At 43.7% G+C, this 24,077-nt stretch overlaps 2 protein-coding genes across 3 annotated transcripts; one reads left to right on the top strand and one right to left on the bottom strand.

Moving 5' to 3' along the window:
- The first annotated feature begins 266 nt into the window (after nt 1-266).
- On the top strand, nt 267-9,537 carry LOC112961153 (olfactory receptor 52B2-like). Its single transcript, XM_026056040.1, has 2 exons — nt 267-1,181; nt 9,520-9,537. The coding sequence occupies exons 1-2, from the start codon at nt 267-269 to the stop codon at nt 9,535-9,537; spliced, it is 933 nt and encodes a 310-aa protein (XP_025911825.1).
- A 6,874-nt stretch (nt 9,538-16,411) lies between these two features.
- LOC112961156 (olfactory receptor 51Q1-like) lies at nt 16,412-17,551 on the bottom strand. 2 transcript variants are annotated; one of them, XM_026056045.1, is made up of 2 exons: nt 17,538-17,551; nt 16,412-17,452 (listed from the first exon to the last, which is right to left on the bottom strand). In XM_026056045.1, the coding sequence occupies exons 1-2, from the start codon at nt 17,549-17,551 to the stop codon at nt 16,498-16,500; spliced, it is 969 nt and encodes a 322-aa protein (XP_025911830.1). In that variant the 3' UTR covers nt 16,412-16,497. The 2 variants fall into 2 exon arrangements, with proteins under 2 accessions (XP_025911830.1, XP_025911829.1); XM_026056044.1 differs by lacking the exon at nt 17,538-17,551 and having other exon boundaries at nt 16,412-17,466.
- Between the last annotated feature and the right edge of the window lie 6,526 nt (nt 17,552-24,077).

Genomic DNA, 24,077 nt, shown 5'->3' with positions numbered 1-24,077 from the left:
TTGGAAGAAAAATGCACTTATACCATGTTAAAATCAAGTGAAGAGAAAATTTGGACAGCTGCCCTTTTCACATCATAGGAGAAGTACATGTTGCAATACTTTGCAGACCAYGGGTCTACATAATTTAGGATCATACTTCTGGCTGTGGCCATTAGCAGATTAGAGAAGGTAATACAAGGCATTTGGTAGCAGGCAACGATGGAATAGCTTTAGTATGTGAAATAAAGTTGTGCAGTGTCTTCTGTCTTTGTTTTCAGGTGAAGATTATGCCACCATTCAACTTCACCAGCTGGGCTCCAGCAACATTCATCCTGACTGGCATCCCTGGCATGGAGAAGTCACATATCTGGATCTCCATCCTGTTCTGCTCCATGTATCTTGCAGCCCTGCTGGGAAATGGTGTCTTGTTGTTTGTCATAAAGACAGAGCAAAGCCTCCACGAGCCCATGTACCTTTTCCTGTCCATGTTGGCTGTTGCTGACCTAATGATGTCTACCACAACGGTGCCCAAGATGCTGGCTCTATTCTGGTTCAACGCTAGGGAAAYTTCCTTTGGTGCCTGCCTTACCCAGATGTTCTTCCTGCATTTCAGCTMCTCTGCAGAGTCTGTGGTCCTGGTGGCCATGGCCTTCGATCGGTACGTGGCCATCTGCTATCCCTTGCGGTACACGGCTGTGCTGACACAATCAGTCATCGTGAAAACTGGCCTGGTGGCTGTCGTGAGAAGTTTCTGCATCATGTTCCCGTGTATATTTCTTCTGAAAAGGCTGCCWTTCTGTGGGCACAACGTCATCCAGCACACCTACTGCGAGCACATGGGCATAGCCCGACTGGCCTGTGCCGACATCTCCGTCAACATCTTGTATGGCCTMGCAGTGCCTTTTACAGTGATAATGTTAGATATAGTACTAATTGCTGTCTCTTATATCCTGATACTTCTCACATTATTCAGACTCCCTTCTAGGACTGCCCGTCACAAGGCTTTTAGCACCTGTGGCTCTCATGTCTGTGTTATATTACTTTTTTATGTCCCTGCATCTTTCAGTGTTTTAACACACCGCTTTGGTCACACGATTCCCCGCCACATCCACATTCTGCTGGCCAACCTGTATGTACTCAYCCCCCCGATGCTGAATCCCATCGTGTATGGTGTGCGAACAAGACAGATAAAAGAGAAGGTTGTAAAAGTGTTCAGCTGCTCCACAAATCATTTTATGAGTGAGTAAGAGCGAGATGTCACTACCAGAAAATGATGAATATCTTGGCAGGACTCCAGAAAAAGCCCCCAAACTTTCTCTCTTTGCATTGTTTCAGGTAACATTCCTGAATCTTCTGCAATCACAGTCAAATACAGAACACCTAAGATCTCCCATGTCACCTTCCCCAACAGTCCATAGAAAATTTAAGACAAAAAAAACAAAGTCAGGCTCTTTAAAGGACTGGAAAAAGAGGGTGATCAAGGAAATGAGAACCTATACCAGTTTGTGTCATTTGTGGGAAATTCCCTATAAAATGGAGATTGACTGCTTTCACTTCAGGGTAGCAGCAAAGCCTCCATCTCAGTCTTTTTCTCTGGTGTCAGATGAAAAGATGTGTAATGAACTTGTTCCTCTGAGTTGCAGRTGTGTACCAGAACTCATTATAGGAATTGCTTCTCTATTAAAATGCATAGAATTAAAAAAGTCTCCAAAAGGAATAATACAGAAATAAAAGCAAGTGTTGCAGATTAGTATGTATGAGGTCTTTTCCTTAACTATACTTTAAGCAAATGTGTAGATGRGAAACTGTTCCAAAAAGAATACCTGAAACTGTTTATTTTTTAATAAGATGTGTTATAACAGAGGAATGTGGATGCTTTAGAGGCATCAGGTCATGCGACACAGAAGTACTTTTGGCTCCAGAAGTGACAGGCTCTGCCTGAGGAAACTCTCACTGCTCAGAGTGCCCTTTCCTAATGGGCACGGTAAAGCTGCCCTATGAGAACGAGAACAGCTCAGCAAGGTTGCAGGGAGCCTCCCTATGGCTAAAAATGAACAGCTTGAAAACATCCCAATACAGGATGCTTTCCAKATGTTTGTTGCTATCCACATTTATTTGATGACTCCAGAACTCCACCAGTGCCCCGGGAGCTCTGTGCTGAGCACTCACCTTGGGATAAAGCTGTCAGACCTGGGAGTCAGAGGAGGTCTCAGCGCAGCAGCAAAGCTACCTACCTTCAACGGGATAGACTGCTGCGGCTGATGCTTGATTATGGTGGTTAGCTGGGTAAAAGCCAGCGATCAGGCAGACATGTCCATGCTTCCCTTCCCAAAGGTGGATTGATGTTAGAAGAATGTCAGTAAACACAGAGGAGACACTTCTGACAAGCTCAGGGTAACCCAGAACCACACCAGGAAGACTTAATATCTAACAGGGGATCTATACAAAATATTCACTAGCCAGGGCGATGTGCAGGAACACATATGGAAGCAGTTCAGTTGTTTTGGTGATAATTTTATCCATCCACACAATGACTCAACTACCAAGTCCACAGAGCAAAGAAAGACCCTTTGCTGAAACCGTGGTCTTCTCAGATTGTTTTCTAGATTCCTACAACCAGAAAACAATGAACTGGCAGCAGCAAGGAATAGCTACACTACCAAATGTGAGTGGGGAGAGTAATTTAAACATATTTGAAAGAATGATGCATAACTCCTATTGGCCAAAGATCTTCCATCTCAGGAATGAATAATAGTGCACTCACAGATTAGATAAAACTCTAGAAATCAGAGATTAACTAAGCATAGAAACAAGTTACCGTTATCAGATGCTAAAAATATTCTTACTCCAAAGTTGATGTTTTCCTGGAGTATCTGGTCAAGCACTCCAAAAACTCTGGGGCATCACTTTGCAGTGATAACTGGAGAAATCAGAGCAACGAGTTCCCCGCAATGGAGCTGCAGACTGGGAAAGAGGCTGAAGAACTTCTCAGAGCAGCCTACTGCAACTACAAACCATTTTCAGAGCAGCAACTGTATGACTGCTCACATTTACTGTTGGCTCTTTGGTTGTTAAAATACCTTTTTTGTTTGAGTTCCTGTAATGACATCTTAAACAGCCAAAAATATATTGTTATCTCTATTGCAAAGTATATTTAATTCATGGTCACCTTATACTTCATTTAATGGTAGCAGTCTAGCATTACAGTAGGAATCATGACTGCATTGTCCAAAGTACTATACAGTCAAATGGCAAGAGACCTGAAGGGTCTCTAGTGTCTGCAAGTTTACGAAGGCAGAAGAAAGAAAGTATTATTTATGTCCTTCTGAGCATCAAAGATAGGCTAAATGATTTGCTCAAGGTATATCACGTCATCTTTCAGAAAGCTAATGAAATTAAGATCTTTAGTCTTTCATGGTAAGGTCTGTTTTTCTAAACCTTTAGTGGCAAGATGCAGCTAGAGCCCTTGGCACGTTCACCCCTTCTGCCTCAACACATGGATCAGTCTCTTCTGAATCCACCTCGTTTTCACTCTGTAAATAATAACATTAAAGACAGGAGGAATGAAGATGTAGAGACTGGCCAGCAAAATGTGAACATGGCAAGGAATACTGTGGCTAAAACAGTGTGTTAAAAATGAGAAAAATGATGGTGTGTAAGACATCAATATTCACGTATGACACAGATGTGGGAGCCACATGCATTTAGAGCCATGTGCCAGGCAGTCTGGAGTGGGAGGCGAAAGACGGTGCTGAGGACCATAGGTGCGTAGGAGACAGCCGTAGATGCAGAATCTAGCCACACCGGACACCACATGTGAGGTTGGCACAGCCTGGCAGGTGATGTGCTCACAGCCGCTGCGAGGGATGGAGCTGTGGCCACAGTAGGGCAGCCTTTGTGGGAGGATGATGGGGGAGGCAACAGTGGAAGAGCTCCTGAGGAAGGCAGTCAGCCTGATTTTGCTTATCACAGAGTGCGTCAGCACATTTGTGCATCTCAGGGGGTTGCAGATGTGTCTACCAAACACCATAGCCAACAGGATGTATGACTCCACGGCAGAGACAAAATGGATGGAGAACACCTGGGTGAGCCAGGCCCCCAATGAGATTTCCTTGGAACTKAACCAGAAAATGCTCGGGGCTTTTGGTACCACTGATGTATCCCTAAGCCCACATATCTTTCCCTACCTGTGCTGRTCACCACTGACATAGTACTGTCCTCCACTGTGCTGGTGACAGCCATTACACAGGAAGAGAATCATGGGCTCGTGGGCCTGGGGTCCTGTGCGATAATGAGCACCAGTGCACCCTTTCCCATTAGTGCACTGATGTACCTCAAAAAATGGGGTGGAAATCCACGTGTGAGACTCCTCCAGGCCTGGGATGCCAACCAAGAAGAGGAATTCAGGTGTGAGGCCTCTTTGAGCCACAGTTGACATGATACATTGGGATCCTTTTTAGCTTTCACTACAAATGAAGGGCAAGGAAAAAAAGACAATACTGTTTTGGGGGAAATCTGTAATAACGGAGCTGGGTTCTGCCTGATCTACCTCACACTGCAGCCATGTCTCCTACAGCAGCTGGYTGGGCAGGTCCCTGAGATACTGCCACGTCATCTGAAGCTTTTGCTTTCTGGGGAAAATCCCCAAATAGATGGATGTATGTTGCCCCTTGGCCTGCTGTGAGACATTCTGCCGGAGCAAATAGCCTTAACACAGGACTACCAAGCACAGCAGAGTCACTTCTCATTTATCCATGAGAGACCAAGGGCAATATCCAGATCTTTTAATGCTCTGGAGTTTCCCTGATATTGACAGTGTGGAAACAGGCTTAGCTTACTGTGAATTACATCTGAATGTGGGAAAAATAGGGATCCCTCCACCCTGAAAATTCAAGGGAGGATTCAGCCTGACTCTGGGTCTGACTTACACCTGACAAAGGCTGTGCTTTCCAGCAGATCAAGTGTGCTGTAAAAGCCCAGGCTGCGGGTAACCCTGATGTCTTTGAGAGCCCAGTGAGAGAGGGGATATGGGCCCTTTTCTTAGGAGATGCTCAKCTGGGGACCTTTGATGGAAAGTACTAAAGAAAGATCATTTTAACATTCCTATAGTGGGGGATGCTCATAGTTCCCAATCCTTCCTGGTTTGGATAGGAAGTCTTTTGGGAAAATATTTCAATTGCTGGCTGGAATCCTCCACAGCGGGGACTGGAAATGTCTCTGGAGTCTGCTGAGGGCTTTGATGGTGAGTTGTTGGATGAAAAAATATTATATATGTATGAGACAGCAGTGACCACCTCCAGAGTTTTGTCCCCTCTCTAAGAGTCAGTGATGAGCATCTTTGGAGCATGTCTGCCAGGCTGAGCCCAGAGGCCCGGCTGACTGACAACACCCCATTACTGGATCCTTCACAGGTCTCACACGTTGGCCAAACACAGTGTTACTGCCACCAAGGCTTTTAATGCAGGTGAAACCCTTGCTTGGACACCTTTACTGAAGCTCCCATTAACTTAATGAGAACTGAGTGCGTTTAAACACTTCACAGGACAAACCCTTGCCTGAGAAGATTGACATCAGTATATTTGCCTCTAWCTTTCAGCAAGATTTCCAGCTCTCCAATAACAGAGGCAAGAAATGTAGCCAGTTTCCAAGTATTGCTGGGCTCGCTGCAGTCTGTTCCAGAGGTTACGGCTGGCACGGGTTAGACCCGCAGCACGGGCAGGAGAGGCTGAGCAGCCCTTCCCTTCTGTGTGAGCTGGATTGTGCCTCTCCAGGGAGAGCAGAGGAGAAGGTTACCAATCTCCAGGCTCAYTCTACCCCTGCTTATCCCCTTCCAGCTAGTAAAAATACCCCAGCTGCAGCAACGGGCAGCAGCTGAGAAGGAAAAATCTCATTGTGTTTACTTAAGCCTGTCTGTGGGTCTGTTGCACAAAGTATCATGGACAGAGTGTTTTTAAAAAAAATATTGAGATCTTTGCAYGGGGTAACATTTGCTTCATCAAATCTCAGACAGGATCATTGGTCGCTGTCTGGGTGTAGATGGGAGTCTCTGCTGCAAGGGTCCTTTCAACGGCCTCTTCAGCTGGATCAAGTGAGACTCCTCAAACCCTTCTTTGGGCTGAACTCATATCCACCTGGCCATTTGTCCTACGTGACTACTCCAGTGCATCCATTGCTATTGATCGTCTTAAAATGCATACAAAACGTCTCATACCTATTATATCTTACAGGATCAGTTTCTACTGACTATTTACAAGTCTCTTATCTGTGGACAGTTTGGTCAATTCTACAGCAGGAACTGCCTGARTAAGTCTCTGGGGTGGTCAGGATGCTAATCAACTAGCAAAGCATGGAAACAGTGCCTGTCGTATGGTCAAGGCCCAGCAGGACCTGACTGGGGGAATCTTTGGGACTGCCCGAAATTCCCACCTGGACAACTCCTGTAACAACATTAGTCCAATACTTTGTTCTGAAGGTGCTTAGGAGTTCAGTCAATCACCTTATCTGGGTTCATCTTTTCATCTCTGCAGAGATGAGCCAGGGAGTTCCTGGACCATCAAGGGAATTAAGGGCACTGAGTGTGCACAGCCCTGACACCGAGCTGCACAGCAATTACAACAATAGGACAAACTTGAATTTCACCCTTATATCTCACCTGAGTGGCAAAGAGCCCTCCTGAAGCCTGTGACTTGCCAGCCTGCTGTCCAGGACACCCAGGCAGGGCTGTTCGCCAGCTGGTGGGGATGTCTGCACTCTTCTCCTGCAAGTCCCAGGAGATACATGGCCAGCAGGGAGCAGCAGGACATTAAGCTCTGTGAGCTGGAGTGAAACCAGCCTCCTGTGCCTGCAGTGAGTGCTGCTTGCCCACCTCTGCTCCCTCTGCCCATGCATTTGGGCAGCACAGACCTCCCCTTACCTTTTTTGTCAATCACAATATATATATTTTATATATTTATATGCAGAAAGTCATATGAAAAGTGTATATTTATAACTCACTAAATACTTTATCACTGCACAATCCCTAACTTTAACTTGAAATTTGTAATCATTACAGGCTTAAATACCTGTAAAGAATGTGTTTGTCTGAAGAAGCTGACACAGCAGTGTCCTTCAGGTATTGATTATGATTCAGTAAGAATAATTCTGCCATTCTTAATCTCCTAGCGATATGGAAGGCTGATTGTGYAAAGCGTGCTACCAATCAGAAATTTGATAACTGGCAACTGCTGGTTGGTTCAAAAAGGAAGCTGACAGCCTGTAGCTAAGGCTATGGTCTCCACAGCCTGCAAGGGAGCTATTTCATTTTGTCACATGAGCATCTTCCGCTGAGTGGAAGTCACAGAAAGATTTCACACCACCTTTCAGCCCCTGCTGCCGCTGGTTCTGCTGAAATGAGGAGGAGAAAAATGATGTGCAACTGCCTGAGCCTCCCTATCCTCTCRATGGGCTGTGGGTGGAGGGAGGCCATCTGGAGCTGTTTGCCACTGTCACTGTCAAGACTTCCAAGGAAAGCTTGGTTAGAAACATGCCAGGCTTCAGTTTTGACAGATGAGGCCATATTCTGGATCTCTTTAGCATATATATCCTTGCATAATGCAGTCTCCTTGGCTGACCTAAAGAACTGGAAGTTGCTCAAGGAATTGCAGTTAGGGTCAGGAAAGGGAGAAGGATACCATAAGTATAAAATATCCATACGATTCAGATATGGCCTTGAAGTGCATGGGCATGGACAGGAGGCTGAGGATGGGAACACAAGGTGGTGAGAGCCCTGTTGTTCAGCAAGCTGCAACCAGCTCTTAGATCCTGTTGCTGGTGCTGTCTGTGTAGGCCAGCGTGGTGGTAGGTGTGAGGTTGTGTTACAAATGATGGACCACATGGGACATGCAGGACTGCATTCATTCCAGCTTCAGGTCAGGAGCAAAAACCCAGCAAATGTGGGCTAATTCCACTGCGGTCCTCTCTGGGGTGGCCAGGATGGGGTATAGCTCATGGGATTATGAAGTACTGACAGAAAGCCGTGACCAACAGCCCCTGTCTCAGGGAGGACATAGGAGGAATGGTGGTCCTGGAGAGAGCAAGTGCTGAACAACATCTCCCTGAAGAGCTGTAGCCTGCATTAGCAGCTGRATAGGCACCAAACCTTATTCTGTATTTAGAGTCATTGCATTGCATATGGTCTAGACAGAGGGTCTGCACACACCAGTTACCATCCTGAGTATTTATTTGACTTGCAAATCACACATTTAGGGCATTTTCTTCCAATGTTCTTGCCAATGCCTTCTGGCAACTGAAATCACTTATGATCAATTTCTGCTAATATTGGTTTCCCATCAGTAAAGGCATGACACTTTTTGGAGTTACACAATAAGCCTAAGCTTTCTCTTTTATTTGAGACCACTGGTGTTAATTTTTTGCTAGCACCTGTGGTGCATAAACTACTGATTTCAGTTTTAGCAGTACAAAGACAGCTGTGGACAATTTAGTTTTGTGTTCACAGTTACAGAGTCTCCTAGAATTTCCTCCTRTCAGCTCCCTCAGTTCCTCCTGTTTACTTGTGTCTTGGCAGTCTTTTATTGGTAATACTTGTAGGTTACTTCTTGGATTATGTTCAAATTCTCTACATAGTTGGCTTCTCCAGAGGTCCGTTTGTATCTACTTCTTGGAGTAAGGAAATGTTGCTTCAACCTTACTGGGACCTAGTTGCACTTTTTCTTTTTTTTATTTATTTTTCTGTTATAACTCACATTAAGTTGCATTTGTATTATTTATCTAAAATTATTCATGACCAATGTGTAGTCATTTGCTATGATGTTAACATTATCAGTTAGCTCTTCCCTGTTGCTGGGGTTTGCTTTTATGGGGTATTTGGGGGAAGCAATGATACCTACTCCCTGAACCACTACTTCATTATACTTTTATTTCTCCTATAACAGAATGTACCAGTCTCTTTTTGGATGTCTTGGCAAGACAGTCTGAATTTTTGCTGTAGGATTTTTCTTTTTTTTTTCAGGAGTCTCAGACAATAACCAGCAGTGACACTTTTTTTCCAAAGAAATCAAAATCTATAGATATTGTCCATGAGGGTTTGAGCCAGAGGAGAACAGTGTCTACCAGATCTGTGTAGCATGGACAAACCAATCATTGGGATGTAATAAATCAGGACAGCACAGGTATGAGAGATGCAGGTGTGCAGGGCCTTGAGGCACTCTTCCTTGGATGCRATATTCAGCACAGTCTTAATGATCATGACATAAGACGGGATGATAGACAGCAAGTCTAGCCCACGTGTGGCCAGGACAACAAATGAATACTGCTGATAATGGTGCCTGTACATGACAGCTGGATTAAACTGGGGTGCAAAAGGAGGAGTGAGCCAGCACATGGGGTCTGCAGAAACGCAGCCTTTTCAGAGAAAGAGCAATGACACCATTAGTGCTACACTCCTCACCGTGAGCCCCAGCCCCACAGGGCCTGTYCTGGGGTTGGTCAGGGCAGATGCATATTGCAGGGGGTTGTAGATGGCCATGAAGCTGTGGGGTTTAGCTCCAGTATTCCTTCTAAATAAAAGAAAAAAGGCATAAATATTGTAACCTTATGCCATGAAGACACAAAGCTGGCCGCACTGAGAGGAAGACATCATTATCTAATGTCTTTTGACAAATATCTSTGTCCTTAACCTTTGGGTAATTCTGAAGTTTGGATGAGTGTGCTACACAAGTGAGTGGGAAGATACATGTAGATGGAGCATAAACAAGTAGGGAAAGGAGCGAATAACTGGTGAATGAGGGGAACCCATATCTGAGAAAGGAGGAAAAAGGGAGATTTGCAAAGAAAAGCTGTGCTGGGGTGCAGGCGCTGGAGATGACAATGATAAATGGAAGGCGTGTGCTCATTAAGCACTGGCTGTCTCTACATTTCTGAGGACTGGACAGGACAATCCTTGCCAGTCGAGATTTTTTTAAATTATTTTCCTACCAAGAATGGAATCCGTATGATAGAATAAAAAGATTTTTAATGTATTCTCAGGAGAAAATGTAGAATAACCCATGCAGAAGACCATGTGGCCTAGAAGACAGAGCATGAACTTGAGCTGSGAAGAGCTCTATTTTAGTCCTATTTCTTGTGTTTGCTAGCTGCTTTGCACCAGACAGCTTGAGCTCCAATTTATCCAAAAAAGGACTGTCATCTGGTGTGTGCACAGTACCTACCACTACCGGGATCTGGTCTCGGTTGGGACCAGGAAAACCAGTGACAGGGAGGATGCACTTGCCTCTGACACCCACAGAATGGATCAGACAACTGGGAATGAATGGCCATATACAAAACAGAAAAGACCAAAAACACAGCTAATGCAGATTGACTTAGATCMTCAGAAGTCTATGAAGGCACCTCAAATCTTGGCTGTTGAAGAAAAAAATCCAAGGGGCCTTTAAACTSCACCTGTTCAGCTGGATAGGTCTTGCTCCATTGCATAGAAATACTTTTTTTCTGAAAAGCTTCTACGGTGCTATGAAGAGTCAGAATGAAGTTGAGAAACCATCTAAATCTAGCTGTTGCTCTGCCTTAAKCCTGATATATTACAATGAAAAGTACTCCCAAACTGTTGTTTTAGAACCTAATATCTTTCTTTTTAGCTGGTGCAGATCTTGACYTTCTATGTCTTACTATGAATCTCAGATTTCAACAAATAATTAAAAAGAAAAGAAAAAAGAACTGCCTCAGTTCCAAAACTGATAAAATCTCACTTGGTTCCTAGCCTTGAAAATTGTCATGAAGATGATCCAGCACAGGCACAAAAGCTGTCAGAGAGAATTAAACTAGTGCTACAAYGCTCAGCAAATTGCACAGTTACAGCGTTGTCACCAGTTCCTCCAGAAAACAGAGAGGATGCCTCTGCCCAGGGAGGGGCAGCTGAATTTCTTTATGTCARAAATCATTGAATTCATGCCGTTTTAAAGTAAAAAAACTCATCTATGTTTGGCTTTGCTTTTCAAATTTTGATTTACATTAATCTGAACTACTAATTTGGGCCTAATTTATACTAAGTTTTGCACATGTCTCATCTTTATTCGATGCGCAGAATTGTCCTTGCATTCATGAGTCAAATCTGGCCTAATATTTTTCAGAAGGTTTGATTTAGGAATGCATATCCTGTCCTGAGCACTGCTCCTTTAGAGAAGAGTAAAAGAGCAATTTTCCTGGATGGCTGGAGAATTGAGTAAACAGCATCTCATTGATCAATAAAACCCTTTCTGATAAATTCAGCTGGTGTACCTGAGGCAGTTTAATAGCTAGCACATATAGCTGTGTCACTGACCAAACAGCCTCCGCAGAAATGTTCAGGAGGAATTATTACCTGCATTTTCAGAATGAGAGAAGTATGTGCTCAGCCTGCCAGTGTCTCACCAGCAAGACGCCACTGAGCCTCTGTTTATGGAGCAACTTTATGAAATGTCGCCAGGGTCCCCAAGGACTTTGCACCACTCCAGCAAAACAATGCAAACTCAGTTTCATCTCAGCTTTATTCATGATTTGAATTAATGGAGGGCAAAACTCAGGTGAAATCAAACCTTGGGCTTTAATTTGGGACTCTGTTGACACCTCAAGAAATGCCAGTCCTGGCTCGCTCAATGAAAGTGCATAGCACTATGCATGGGTAAGTAATCTTGTTCAAACTCCTGCTAAATTGGAACGGGTCCTGAGCTAGCAATAAGACAAATTAGGTTCTGTTTCTAATTAGCTCATAATTACTTTCTACAGTAGCTGGGAGTCCAGAAGCAAAAGGGCAAGATCTTGTGTTACACCAATGTTAGGTAGCCGGACTCAGATAATAAGGGAGACTTCAGACCGTCTCTGGGTCCTGGAAGCGAAGGGAGCACAAAATCTTTGGGTGGGAGGGGAGGATTGGGTCTGTGGCACAGTGAACATGGGCAGAGATGTCCACTGAAAAAGGAGCAGCTTTCATCTGTGGAGCAGCCATCCAGATACCACTCCTGGGGTTCATAGACTCCCAAGGGGGCTGCAGCTGACCAAGGCTGGTCAGGGACATGGCCAGAAGTTCAGGCCAGATTATCCTGATGATTTCCTTATGAATTTCCTTTGTTTCATTGGTGTAAATGACAGAGTTTAGTGATGGAGGGCCAAAAAGGAAGATATGGGAGATAAGAATGTGCGTGTGTGAATGTAGATTAAACAGTGACTACTGGGGCAAAAAAGCAGCACAATACAAATACATGATACAAGTGTTCAGAACCTTGAGGTGTTGTTCAAGGGACACAATATTTAAGATGAAAAATGRTTAGAAAACTAATGAAAAAAAAGGACAGAGCATGCACTGAATGTGTTCAGGTCTGGAGAGGAATGTCTGTGCCTGAAAACTTGCCCTTTTTGTCCATGTGCACAAGCCTAGCTACTGAAGAGAGAAGTTGCCTAGTACATGAATTAATTAACCTATTGCAAAAGAAGCTTTCCTGATTTTAAAAAGGCCTAAGAATACAAAATGTAATTTCAAGCAGCAGTCTGASCGTGCTTCAATAGGACTTAATTTACCATAGTTTGAAATGTCTGCTTTTCAATGAGTTGTCTGCTGCTTTGTATCCAAGTAAGAGTGTAATTTGATTCACATCTCTGCTTCTGGGTCCACCTCTTTACGTCCATGCTCACAGCCTCAGCTGCACAATATGAAAATATAATCTTGAGGCCATCCAGTTTACTATGTACTAAAGGAGACTGAAAAGGTCAGACTGTCCTTTGATGCGCTATATAAAACAGGAATTTCGTGCACGTAGTTATTGGYAAAAATATTGCAATTTTCAGGACCTGATACCTGGCAGAGGGACATTTAGCCCTTAGGTTTTTAAGCAAGTCCTTGAAACAAAGAATGTTGGAGAAATTAATTGCAAACAAGACAATCATATATTGTTTAATTATTAAGTGTTGGCAGGGAAAGTGCAATGTACTTGGCTATCTGCATTTAATTGCAGTTGGAATGGTGGCACAGAGCTGCAAAATTTGGAGCTCATTGTTCAAACGCATGGTACGTGTATGACTGGAGAGGCACAGTGCTCTCACGGACCGCTCTTGAAAATTAATGCAGCAGTCTTGTGCAAATCCAACACAGTCGCCACTGCAAATACAGATACCTACTGCAGATTGCTGGCTGCAAGCAGATTGAACCAACTAAGGAGCGAGAGCCAGGGACCCAAATGTTGGAGAAATACCTTTTTTAGTGCCTGTGCTATTTAGTGGGCTTGAGACTGGCAAGTAAATGGTCCCGGCTGTGCTGGCTGCTGCTTACAGCTGCGGCCTCAGCACTTGTGGCTCCTGGAGCACTTCAGCCCTACAAAAGATCTGAGTGATTTAGGTCATTACCATAACAAGCTGTCAGACTCTGGATCCATAGGAGAGAAATTAATGCAAAGGTGAAGCGAACTGCTTATTCACAAGGACTGTTTTTGCAACAGCTCCCTCTGGCCCTGTGCTTTTGGAGAGACAGGCCACCCTGGTGGGCAGCCCTGCTCAGTGGCACTGGTGTTTGGACATTCTTGTCACGAAGGTGTGCTGCAGGCTCTGAACATTTCCCCATGAGAATAAAAAAGCTGTTTTTCTTTCCGTGGACCATGTGTTAGCATAAGCTGAAGCTGGGACATAAGGGACTCTGAGGTCTGCAGGGACATATTTTCCCCGCTATTTCAGGACGCTGGGACATTGCGYACGCCAAAACCAAAAGCAACAACTGATTGCTTGTCATAAGGACTAGAATAGAGACTGTAGGTCATGGATATARGTCCCAAAGAGTGCTTATAAAGAGCATGTTTGTGCACAACAGTTTACCTCTGCAATCTCTGAGATAGGCAGTGGATCCAAGTGTCCTTCGAAGTATATTAAATGACCAAGAAAAGAAGGTTTTATTTRTGATGGCGTAATTTCATATTGCTGCAAGTGAAATAAAATATTTTGGGCTACTTAAGCAATGTTTTCATGGTTCTMATTTTCAAAAAAATAAATACAAGCAAGCTTCATATCAAACTACTTTCCTCAGTACTTTGTAAAATGATAAAATTCTCTTCCATGAGATGAAAAGCCATTTTTTCCTTCAGATCTACTACCTATTGGGAAAATTAACAACACTTTTCACTCTTCTTTTTCTTCTTCTTTTCGTTTCTTTTTTTTTTTTTAATGCAGATTATTTACACTGTGTAAGGAAAGGCATGAAACTTGGTACCACAAAATCACATTAGTCTTGGGTAACAAAAAGAGAAATTTGTTCCACCGAGCAGGAGAAAATAGCATGCAACAGTTATTAATTTCCTGGGTAGTGCACCATTCTGTATTTTTAAGTGCAGCCTCTCAGGTAATGTAATAAAAGTAAACAAACAGATAGACTCTAGCTCCAGGAATCATACAGGAAATATTGTTTAATAACTTACTACTCRCATTCATCTTTTCTTGTCATGTTCTCATTCCGTTTACACTGATTTGATGTTTGAGGCAGCTGTAGTATTTCACATCTCCCAATATTCAAGAGTTTAAAATAGTGATAAAATGTATATTAAAACTGCAATATATAAAACTGCCTCTGCAATATAGAAACAAATAGAGATAATGCTATTGTCTAATSGCTGAGTCTAAAGATTAAGAGAAGTTTGTGGGCCAGACACATGCGTTTACTGAAAGCCCATTTAGCGTTATGATTGCAAACTGCAAAGTAGTGCTGCTGTCTAGATGCCTCAGGGTGCAGGACGGATGCTGTTGGGAAGCGAGCGCCTGGCATGCCGCCTGCCCTTGGTCTGCCCAGCCACAGGCTTTCAGCCCTTTACTGTGGCTGGCCTAAGTTCAGGACACTGCAAAAGAATTTATTTCTCTGTATGATGAACTCTGTATGAAGATGTATAAATCCTAGCTGCTCACCACTTACCCACCTGGACACAAGCAACACAAGACTATTGACTTAGGCTGTGTTGTAGATAAGTAATAATATAATAATATCACTTCCTACTAAAATGTGTATCAGACACATGGAGGCATGAAGGGTAGATGGGGTGAACTTTGCTAAAGGAAAGTGACTGCACATCCGCATGGCTTTGTGTCAAGGCCATCATAGCATCCTGATTTGAGAGTATTTACTGTGCACCCCTAAGGAATGCTGTTTAGTGACCGTTCTCTCAGGAAGTGTTGGGTTGGTGCTGACATGATGACAGCAGGATGCATGGCCCATCCATTCTGCTGTTCTCCTGTTACCTAGGTTAAGTAGGTACTGTTTTCCTGGCAGGATCCCCCAAAAGGTCTCCAATATTCCCCTCCTGTTGTCTGTGAAGTCTGGCTATTTTGCATACAACTCCCCTTTAACCGCCTGTTATTCAAGCATCCATCACTACTCTGTATAACTTTTTTCACTTCTCACATTTTGATCTGTTGTTGATCTGTTGATTTCTTATGCCATGTCCAGTCRTTTTCCATGTCCTGTTCAGTTACCMTAATCTCAGAGCAGGTCAAAGTCAGGCGCCCAGAAATTTGCCTAAAGCCCTAACACCTTCCACTATCCATGAATTTCTGATTATGCTTAGTGAAGGGATTATTGATAAGGTTGAAAATTAACCAGAGAATTTACCCTTGTGCCCAGCCTATCTAKTGTGATAGGATGATATTTGGTAGACTTGGGCATCCAATATTAAAACAGATTGGGCAAATATTCATTCAAACCTCTTGCATTCACCCAAATTTCAGTAAGGTACAAAGGCATTTGATCCTTGTGCAGTGTTTGGTTCCTGATGACTTCCTAAAGGGTGAGTGAATGGCTCCTCACATGATGAGTGAAAACAATGTGACTAATCACATACATAGATTTAATCACATACTGAATTCTTTYCTAGACTGAAGTTTAATTCTTCATTACAGTATTCATGACAAATACTTGAGAAAGCTATGTTACAATCTCAATGGCCAGGAGGAAAAAAAAAATTATGCATATTTATGGTTTTCTACGGCATGAACTCCTTCTGTGGGCAGCAGAAATATACCACAACTCATGGAGTAGAGAAAATTATATGATAAATCACAATTCAAGGACAGAATAAAAGATTGAGGACTGTGCTTTAATTTTACACAGATAATGCATTCAATATGAATAGTTCTGAATTGTTTCTATTTTCACTCAGAAGTATACATTCAAATGATGTATATAGCATAATGAGTTCATCCCACTCATTTGTGGTGACCTATTAGTGAGGGTTCTTTATATTCTGTGGTGCCACGGGGAGAAGATCCTCCCCGATCAAGATGAACAGTGCTCCTCACAAGCAGAGGCTGGAGCGACTCGGTTGCAGGCTCCACTCGCTTCAYGCACGGGGATTTCTGATGAATGATTCTTAAYGGATGGCTATGAATAACAGTTAATAACTGCACTGAGTGGGTGCCCTGAGTRAGGCGAAGCAAATGCACTTTCCAAATGCTGAAGCGACAYCTGGATCATTCTATGAAGTGGGTGTTTCCCAGAGCAGTGACCTCTGTCAAGGAGATCTCTCAGGTCCCATCGTGCCACGGGAAGGAGATCCTCCTTGGTGTGAGCACCCTGAGGACACCCCTGCGGATCTGCTTYGTTTTAATGCTGTAGATGATGGGGTTCAGCACGGGGGGGACCAGCAGGTAAATGTTGGCCATGAGGATGTGAACGAGAGGGGAAACGTGTTTGCCTAAACGGTGAACCATGGACAMGCCAACCATGGGGATGTACAGTACTAGGACTGCCAGGATGTGGGACAAGCAGTTGTTTAAAGCCTTGAGACGCTCACTTGGGGATGCAATGCTCACGACTGCCTTAGCAATCAGTAWATATGACACAAAGATGAGCAGGGGGTCTAACACAACTATGAGGACCACTATAGCGAGTGCGTACATGCTATTGAATGTGATGTCTGCACATACCAGCTTGATCATGTCCTGGTGCAGGCAGTAGGAGTGGGAGAGCACACAGGACTGGCAGAAGGGCAACCTTYTCAGCAGGAAGAAGGACGGGAGCACCCCTAAGAGACATCTGCACATGACAGCCAGCCCGATCTTGGCTATCCTGGCGCTGGTGAGGATGGAGGAGTATCTCAGTGGGTTGCAGATGGCCACATAGCGATCRAAGGCCATGGCCAGAAGCACCGAAGACTCCATGAAAGAGAATGAATGAACAAAGTAAGTCTGAGTAAAACAGCCATCGAAACTGATTTCCCTGTGGTTGGCCCAGAAAATACCCATCACGGTTGGCATTGTAGACAGAGACAAGCCCAGATCCGTGATGGCCAGCATGGAGAGGAATTGGTACATGGGCTCRTGGAGGCTCGGCTCGGTCCAGATGACAAAGAGGATYGTGCAGTTCCCCGCCAGTGCCACAACGTAAATGCAAGTGAAAGGGATGGAGAGCCAGACATGGGCAGCCTCCAGCCCCGGGATGCCCGTCAGCATGAATGAATAACAGGAAGAGTTGGAGCTGCTGGAAGACCACATGATGGACGGGGTAGCATCTATATTTAAAATAGAAAGAAAAACCTGGAAWAAGAAGGGTACTGCTCGCAAACCAGAAAACACACATATGCATATTTGTATAGGCAAATGCTATGCACTTTATAAATCACCTGGGTTCATAGCAGTTGTTAATTAATGTGCTGATGATTATTTTTCCCTCTTCATTGATGACTATGGGGTAAAATATCCAGTAATGAGGGACAGGCTTAGACCAAAGCATCAAGGAGTTTGGAAATTTATCACCTACCTCAATATATTAGAAGTTCCCCAAAATAATGTTTTTTTTTTTTTTTTAAATATATACTACTGATTTAGAGTCATGAACCATGATTAAATCATATATGTTCATTTCACACTGAATTAGGCTTTCTAAATCCCTGTGATCCAGATTTCTTCTTAGTAACTGTATTACAGTACTCAGACTCTAACTGGTAAATATAACTGGTTAGCTGACAAAACCTGTAATTGTTCATCCAATAAAAAAGAAATTAATAATGCTTAATGAAAATTTAAAGTATAAAAGCAGTGCAGATTTCACYTTAAGAATCAACACTGGAGAACTTTCAGAGACAGAGAACTGCAGGAATAAAGCTCATGGCAGTGCAGACTCCCCTATCAATGCGGTGGGAAGAGCCAGGATAAGGCAGCTGATGCTTGCATGTCAGACAGGGCACTGGAGAGGCAAGGCTTGCTGCTTAATCTCTTCTGAATGGGAAACCCTTGAACAGCTGCATAACAACAGAGTCACTGCTATGAATGAGAGATCTCGCTGGGAACTGAAGTTCCAAGAACTTCAAGAAGAGCACTGACATTGAACAGGAAGTAAGATCAAACCTTTCAGAGTTGCATCAAAGGAGAGAGTTCTTTTCTTGTACTCAGGGGGAAAAAAAAAAAGTCTCTTACTGAAGGATTTATTTAGTTTAGACTATTTGATGGACAAAAGAAAAGCCAAATTGATGTAAAAATTGTCCACCTGCCTCCGTGTGCTGGACAGAGATGGCCTTTCAACAGACCCCACAAGCACAGCGTGACCCAGTGACGGGAAACTGAAGGTACAAAGAAATTGGACTGAAATAAGACACTACTAGTCTGCAAAATCTGAAAAAAAGGAGAGAACACTGACAAAAATCTTCATTTTTTTGGAACTGTAAAACTAAGAATAGAAATTCTTCTGAGATGTGTATTTTGCCTGAAGGCCATATTATGGGCTTGATGAGTAAGTTAGATATGAAACTCTTCTGGAAGTGCGATGCAAGACATCAGAACAAATCACCACAACAGTCCTTTCTAAATCTAATATTTTCTAACTCTCCTGTAACTGGGGAAAAAAACAAACAAGCAAACTTGAATTAAGATATTAATTAGAACAGAGAAAAGGGATTAAACACCTTTTCCTTATTTTGCCCTTGAGCACCATATAGCTAAACCTGTTAGCATCAACATCAGGCTCTGTAAGTGTCATCTGAACAGGTATGAAACCTCACTGTGATGTCCCTGCTCTTCTGCATTTCAGAAACTTACCAAATTCTGCTGCAGAGGCTCTGTTTTGACTGCAGTGAGAAAGCCTGAGTCAGACCCATGCTACACACAGCTGCTTATAAGGTCTCTGYGAAACCCCACAGGCAGCTTGAATGAAGGGACTCAGGGGAACAGACAAAAAATGACAGGAAATCAGCATCAAATCTGCATTCACTCCTATCCAAATTGCTGGTAGCCTGTGCCACACAGTAATGTTCATGAGTTTTGGGGATCAAGTCCCCGCTGTGCAAGGAGCCATATAGACACGCATCTGAGAAACCTTCTCTGTGTTGTATTCCTGCAACACAAGGTACCGTTGGGTCTAAATAAGTCTCCTGAGCCCTGGCTTTGCCTGGATTGGAGCAGGAAAGGATTGCTGTTGTATGCTGGGTGATGCCATGCAGAGGAGTTTGGGACCTGCTGCTACTGGCGTGTGAGAGCTGAAGTCTGGGGTTGGCAGAGCAGTGACAAGTCCCACCTGCTCTTGGATGTCCGTGACATATGAAATTCATTCATGTCTTGTCACTGGATGAGACTGATGTATGTATCTGTTCTGATCACCTGCACGCCTGCTGTGTGTGTGTGTGTGATGGTGTCTGCACACAGCTGTGCAATGTGCCTCCTGTTTGCTGCCTGCTGTGTTAAGTTTACTTCCTGCTGCGTCAAGCTCTCTTTGCTGAAGTTTTGGTTATAGAAACAGATTTTCAAATCAAGGGGTGTCTGCATCATTCTGCTCTTCAGATGTCCCCCCATAAGGTGGGAAGATGCAGCAGCTAAGAGGCTGTTTCACACCAATTCTGGAGGGTACGATGGCAGCAAAGGACTCCCACCTTTTAAACTTGGTGGGTTCTCCCAACCCAGTGTCTTGCCTCCTCATCACACTCTCAGCAGTTCTCCATGGGGCTGGACCCCTCTAAGCTCTAGGTCACTTTTTTGCTGTCCTCAGTCTGCGATGGGAGGTTGCTTTGGTTGCAGAATGGTCTGTTTGCTCCCTGGGGAGGTAAACGGTGTGTGAGGAAACTCTACTCTTGTTGGAGGGAACCTGAAGGGTCTGGCCAATGCTGTGTCACTGACAGTGGCAGGAGACAAGTGTTCAGGGAAAGAATAAGAACACTGCAGGCACCAGGGAATAATTTCTCTGTTAGCTTCTATCGATTTGAGGCTTGGGCACTTCCTGAACTAAGAGCAGTAATTTGTGTTGAATATTCCTTAATGGATTTCTTTCCTGTGGATTTGTCTTATTGCTCAGTTAAGCCCCTGCAGACTTTTGGYGTCTGCAACTTGCTCTGACAAAATGTTCCAAACCTTAATCCTGTTGAGCGAAAAACACCTCCTGCAAYTGGTTTTAAATTTGCCACCTGCTATTTTATTTAATGCTTCTTAGTTCTTGTATTAAAAGAGACAGAGAACAATTACTCCTAAATATCCTGTTAAAGTCATGGCATTTTACAGACCGCTTCCCTACCCTGTCAGTCATCTCTCCTCCAGATGAAGAGTCCTAACTCACTCAATTCTTCCTTGCATGGAAATTATTCTAGGCCTTTGATTATCTTTGTTGCCTCTCCCCAAAAYCTTCCTGGTTCCTGTAAGGGTATGTGGAATGAGAGAGCATCTGCTTCATTAAAGTTATCAGAGCAAGGACCTTCTCAGTTCAAAGGGAACAGTAATAGAGAAAGTGATAAACAAAACAATGGAGACACAAACCTGATAAATAAGCAATAATGGAGACAATAATGAAGACTAAAACTCGTCAGCCACTGTTTGATGGGCTGTTAAGCAAGCATAGCTTTGAAGAGGGTCAGTCTGGACTTTGTAATGGATAAGAAGGGGAAAACAAAGCTAAGGTGAGTATTATGGATATATGGGGGGAGGTGCTGGCCTGCACCAGACCACTACAGCCTGTCCTATCTTCTTATTAAATCCTTTCTTAACTGTCTTTCTGTATGATTTCACCCTCTGCCCCAGGTGTGAGCGCTGCAAGGTCTAGGTGCCAGCAACAGGAGAGGCAAGAGTGAATCGAGTGCCAGCAAGTGGAGCCAGACCTTGGGCAACAGTGGCCTCCGAGTCTGCATCACCATGACTATCGAACACTGCAGATGCCATCCCTATAACACCACTTAACAGCTCTGCTCCGCTATGGACTTTTTTCAGATGAAAGACTCGGACCGCATATAGCCCTGAGCAGGCTGCCGCAAATGGGCCCACATAGTGGAGTAATCCTGTTCTCCACTCTGTCCTCTGCTCCTCTGCTGCTATTTCTCAACAGCTGTTTGGGTTTTTTTTTGACTCATATCAGACACTGAACTGCCTAATATGTTGTGGAAACAACCTTCTTTAAAATCAGTGTGTTTCTGCAAAATACCTCCAYTTCAAATAAAATACTTTGTTTGGGGTGGGCGGGAAATGGAATAATTTTTTGGTGACTTCTGTATGTGCATCAATACTAGCTAAATATTAATCACCATCAGGGATTTGAAACTTGGTGATTTATTTTAACCATTTCCACTGATTTTCTTCTTCTTTTCCTCTCATTTACTTTCTCTCCTACCAGTTTCCCTTTTTTTCCCTCTGGTAGGAATACGACCTAATTAGCAAAGCATCCTCCACGACAAAGAAAATCTTGGTGAGAGGTGGTGGAGTAGAAAGCCAGGACKGAAAGAAAAACTTAGCTAAAACAGACATTTTTGGTACAGATTTGTCAGAGCTCAATTTGCCTGACAAGGCTATGAAGCAGGCCACATTTCCTGGAAAGCAAAGGCCAGGAGAGAGAGCCAGCACTGGGAAGAGCACTTACAGAAACCACCTTTGCAGGTCTTTTCCCTTCAATTATCCTCATTTTCTAGCTGCAACCCACTCACCATTTGGTGTGTATTGTCCTATTTTCATTTAAAAGGAGGAGGATTGGTCTCCATGAGCAACAAGAAGATTCACAATCTGACGCGATTAGTTGTCCTCTTAGGGGGAACAGAGACAAYAGCAGTTGTACAATAGTGTACAATTTGGTTGCACATAGTGTACAATAGCAGTTTCCTACATAAAAGAGGTTGGACACTCAGCACTGTTTGCTTCACTGTTCATGGAAGGGACTAAAGCTGTCATTCACACCTGGTGGATTAGAAAGGACAATATATCTACATACACAAAGACCCTGTACGCCTTATGCTTTTTGCTGCACTTAAGTGAAAATGCAGACAGCTGGCAACCTGCATAAGGAAAACCACAGAGAAGATTTTTAATCATTCTAAAATCCAAATAGGCTATTCACACACAATGTCCAAATGACTCTTAACAAGATAATACGCTACTGTTGAAATCTACTAAACTATATATACACAGGTGTATATATATATATATATATATATATATGTATATATACACACATGTGCACAAAGTATGCCACAAGTGCAAGGACAGAAATACAAAAGCTCTCATGTAATGAATTGAATGTAATGGTAGTAGGTATGACTAAAACTGAGAAAGGATGACGGGTGGGTGGGTAAGTGGGTGGATGGAGTGTCAGGGTTTATACAGAAGTACAAAAGATTAAATAGAAATTTGTTTTCAATTGTCATACATATAACCTGGGTGAAATAGAGATTGCTACTAAATGCATTGCAAAGACAAGAATCTCTCTATCAGAGAAATAATTACAAGTTTCTTTGCTTTGCATGCTGCAGGAAAACCTGAACTCCTGAATGTGTGTAGGACAAGGTAAGCACACGATGTTGGCTCAAACTAGTACAAACATGAGCACCAGCTCCATGGCAGGAGTGTTTTTTGTAACTGGTACCTGGGGCTGGAAGATGCCCACTTCTGGATATCCATCCCCTCCACCTTTGAAGCTCCACCTTTGCTGTGGTTCTGGCTGGCAATGTGGCCGTGCTCCTGGCCATCCCATTGTGTTATGGAAAATTAAGCTCCCCGGCCATCATAACAGGGTGCAACCCTAGGTTCCCGCTGAGGCAGAAGTTTAAAGTCAGATCAGAACGAAAGTTCACAGCTTGCGGCCTAAGGCTTCAGCAAATTTAGCTACTAATGCTAAGCAAGTTATGCTAAGTGATCAACTCTAGACAGCTTCAGTCCAATATTCTTTAACAGTTGGAGCATGGCTGGTACCAGCCYATGCACGTTTTCTTCTCCACACTCTCACTGACAACTAATTTGTAGTGTATTGAACCCCAGTAGCTTGTTTTTCTCCAAAGCATCTTCCAAAAAGTCATTCAGTCAAGTTCTAAAAAGCTCAGGGGTTGCAGAATACAGCATTTTCCTAATGTTTCCACTAACTTTATTCAATGGTTGAACATTACCACTGTAAAGTATGCCCACCTATTTATGTTTCTGATCTGGGCGGACTGAATGGTGATCAGGTGCCGAGCTTGGCCAGACCAGTGCACTGAGTGGGCTCTGCTAACACAGCTCTCCATTCTCCTGTGCTTGCTGCTCCCCAGTCCACCTCGATAAGCCCCTTTCCCTGCCCTTGGCCCTTCCCGTAAACATCCCATAAGAAGTCCTGTGCAAGCCGAATTCTCTTCTTGAATCCCCAAATTCCCCCTCCACCCGTGCTCCACAGAAATCCTATAGYCATTTATATCCAATAGACCACCAGAATTTGGACAGCATTCAGGAGAGGGTTTCTTCTGCTGAGCTGCTCTAGGGGGTTTCAAAGCAGGGGCCATGGCTTAYTCATTCACCCCTGATGGTCTTAGGAMTAAYTGATGCCGAGGGATGAGGTTGGTTGKTTTTGCCACCTTGTCATTGCTCCTCTGATCACTGTCTGGCCTTTGAGGCTATTCAAACAGCCATGAGACAGCTATCCTGAGACTTGCCATCATCCAGCAGAGCCCTTAATGTGTCACAGGGTGTCACCAGGATAGGAAACRGCAGCATTTTTGCCTGGAGGATGTGCAGTAGGAAGATATGTGCATTTAAGAAGTGGACTTGGCCCAGGTCTCTGGGCCTTCACACCAGRACTCTTCCCACAGCTGTGACCTGTCCCTGCAGGTCTCTCACAATCCATTCATCATGCAAAGCTGCCTTGGTGTGAGCACCCTGAGGACACCCCTGCGGATCTGCTT

This window comes from Apteryx rowi, unplaced genomic scaffold, assembly GCF_003343035.1.
Source record: "Apteryx rowi isolate R43461 unplaced genomic scaffold, aptRow1 scaffold_1291, whole genome shotgun sequence".
Taxonomy (NCBI): domain Eukaryota; kingdom Metazoa; phylum Chordata; class Aves; order Apterygiformes; family Apterygidae; genus Apteryx; species Apteryx rowi.
Note: the sequence above shows the minus strand (reverse complement) of the source record. Positions and strands in the feature narration are given on the sequence as shown.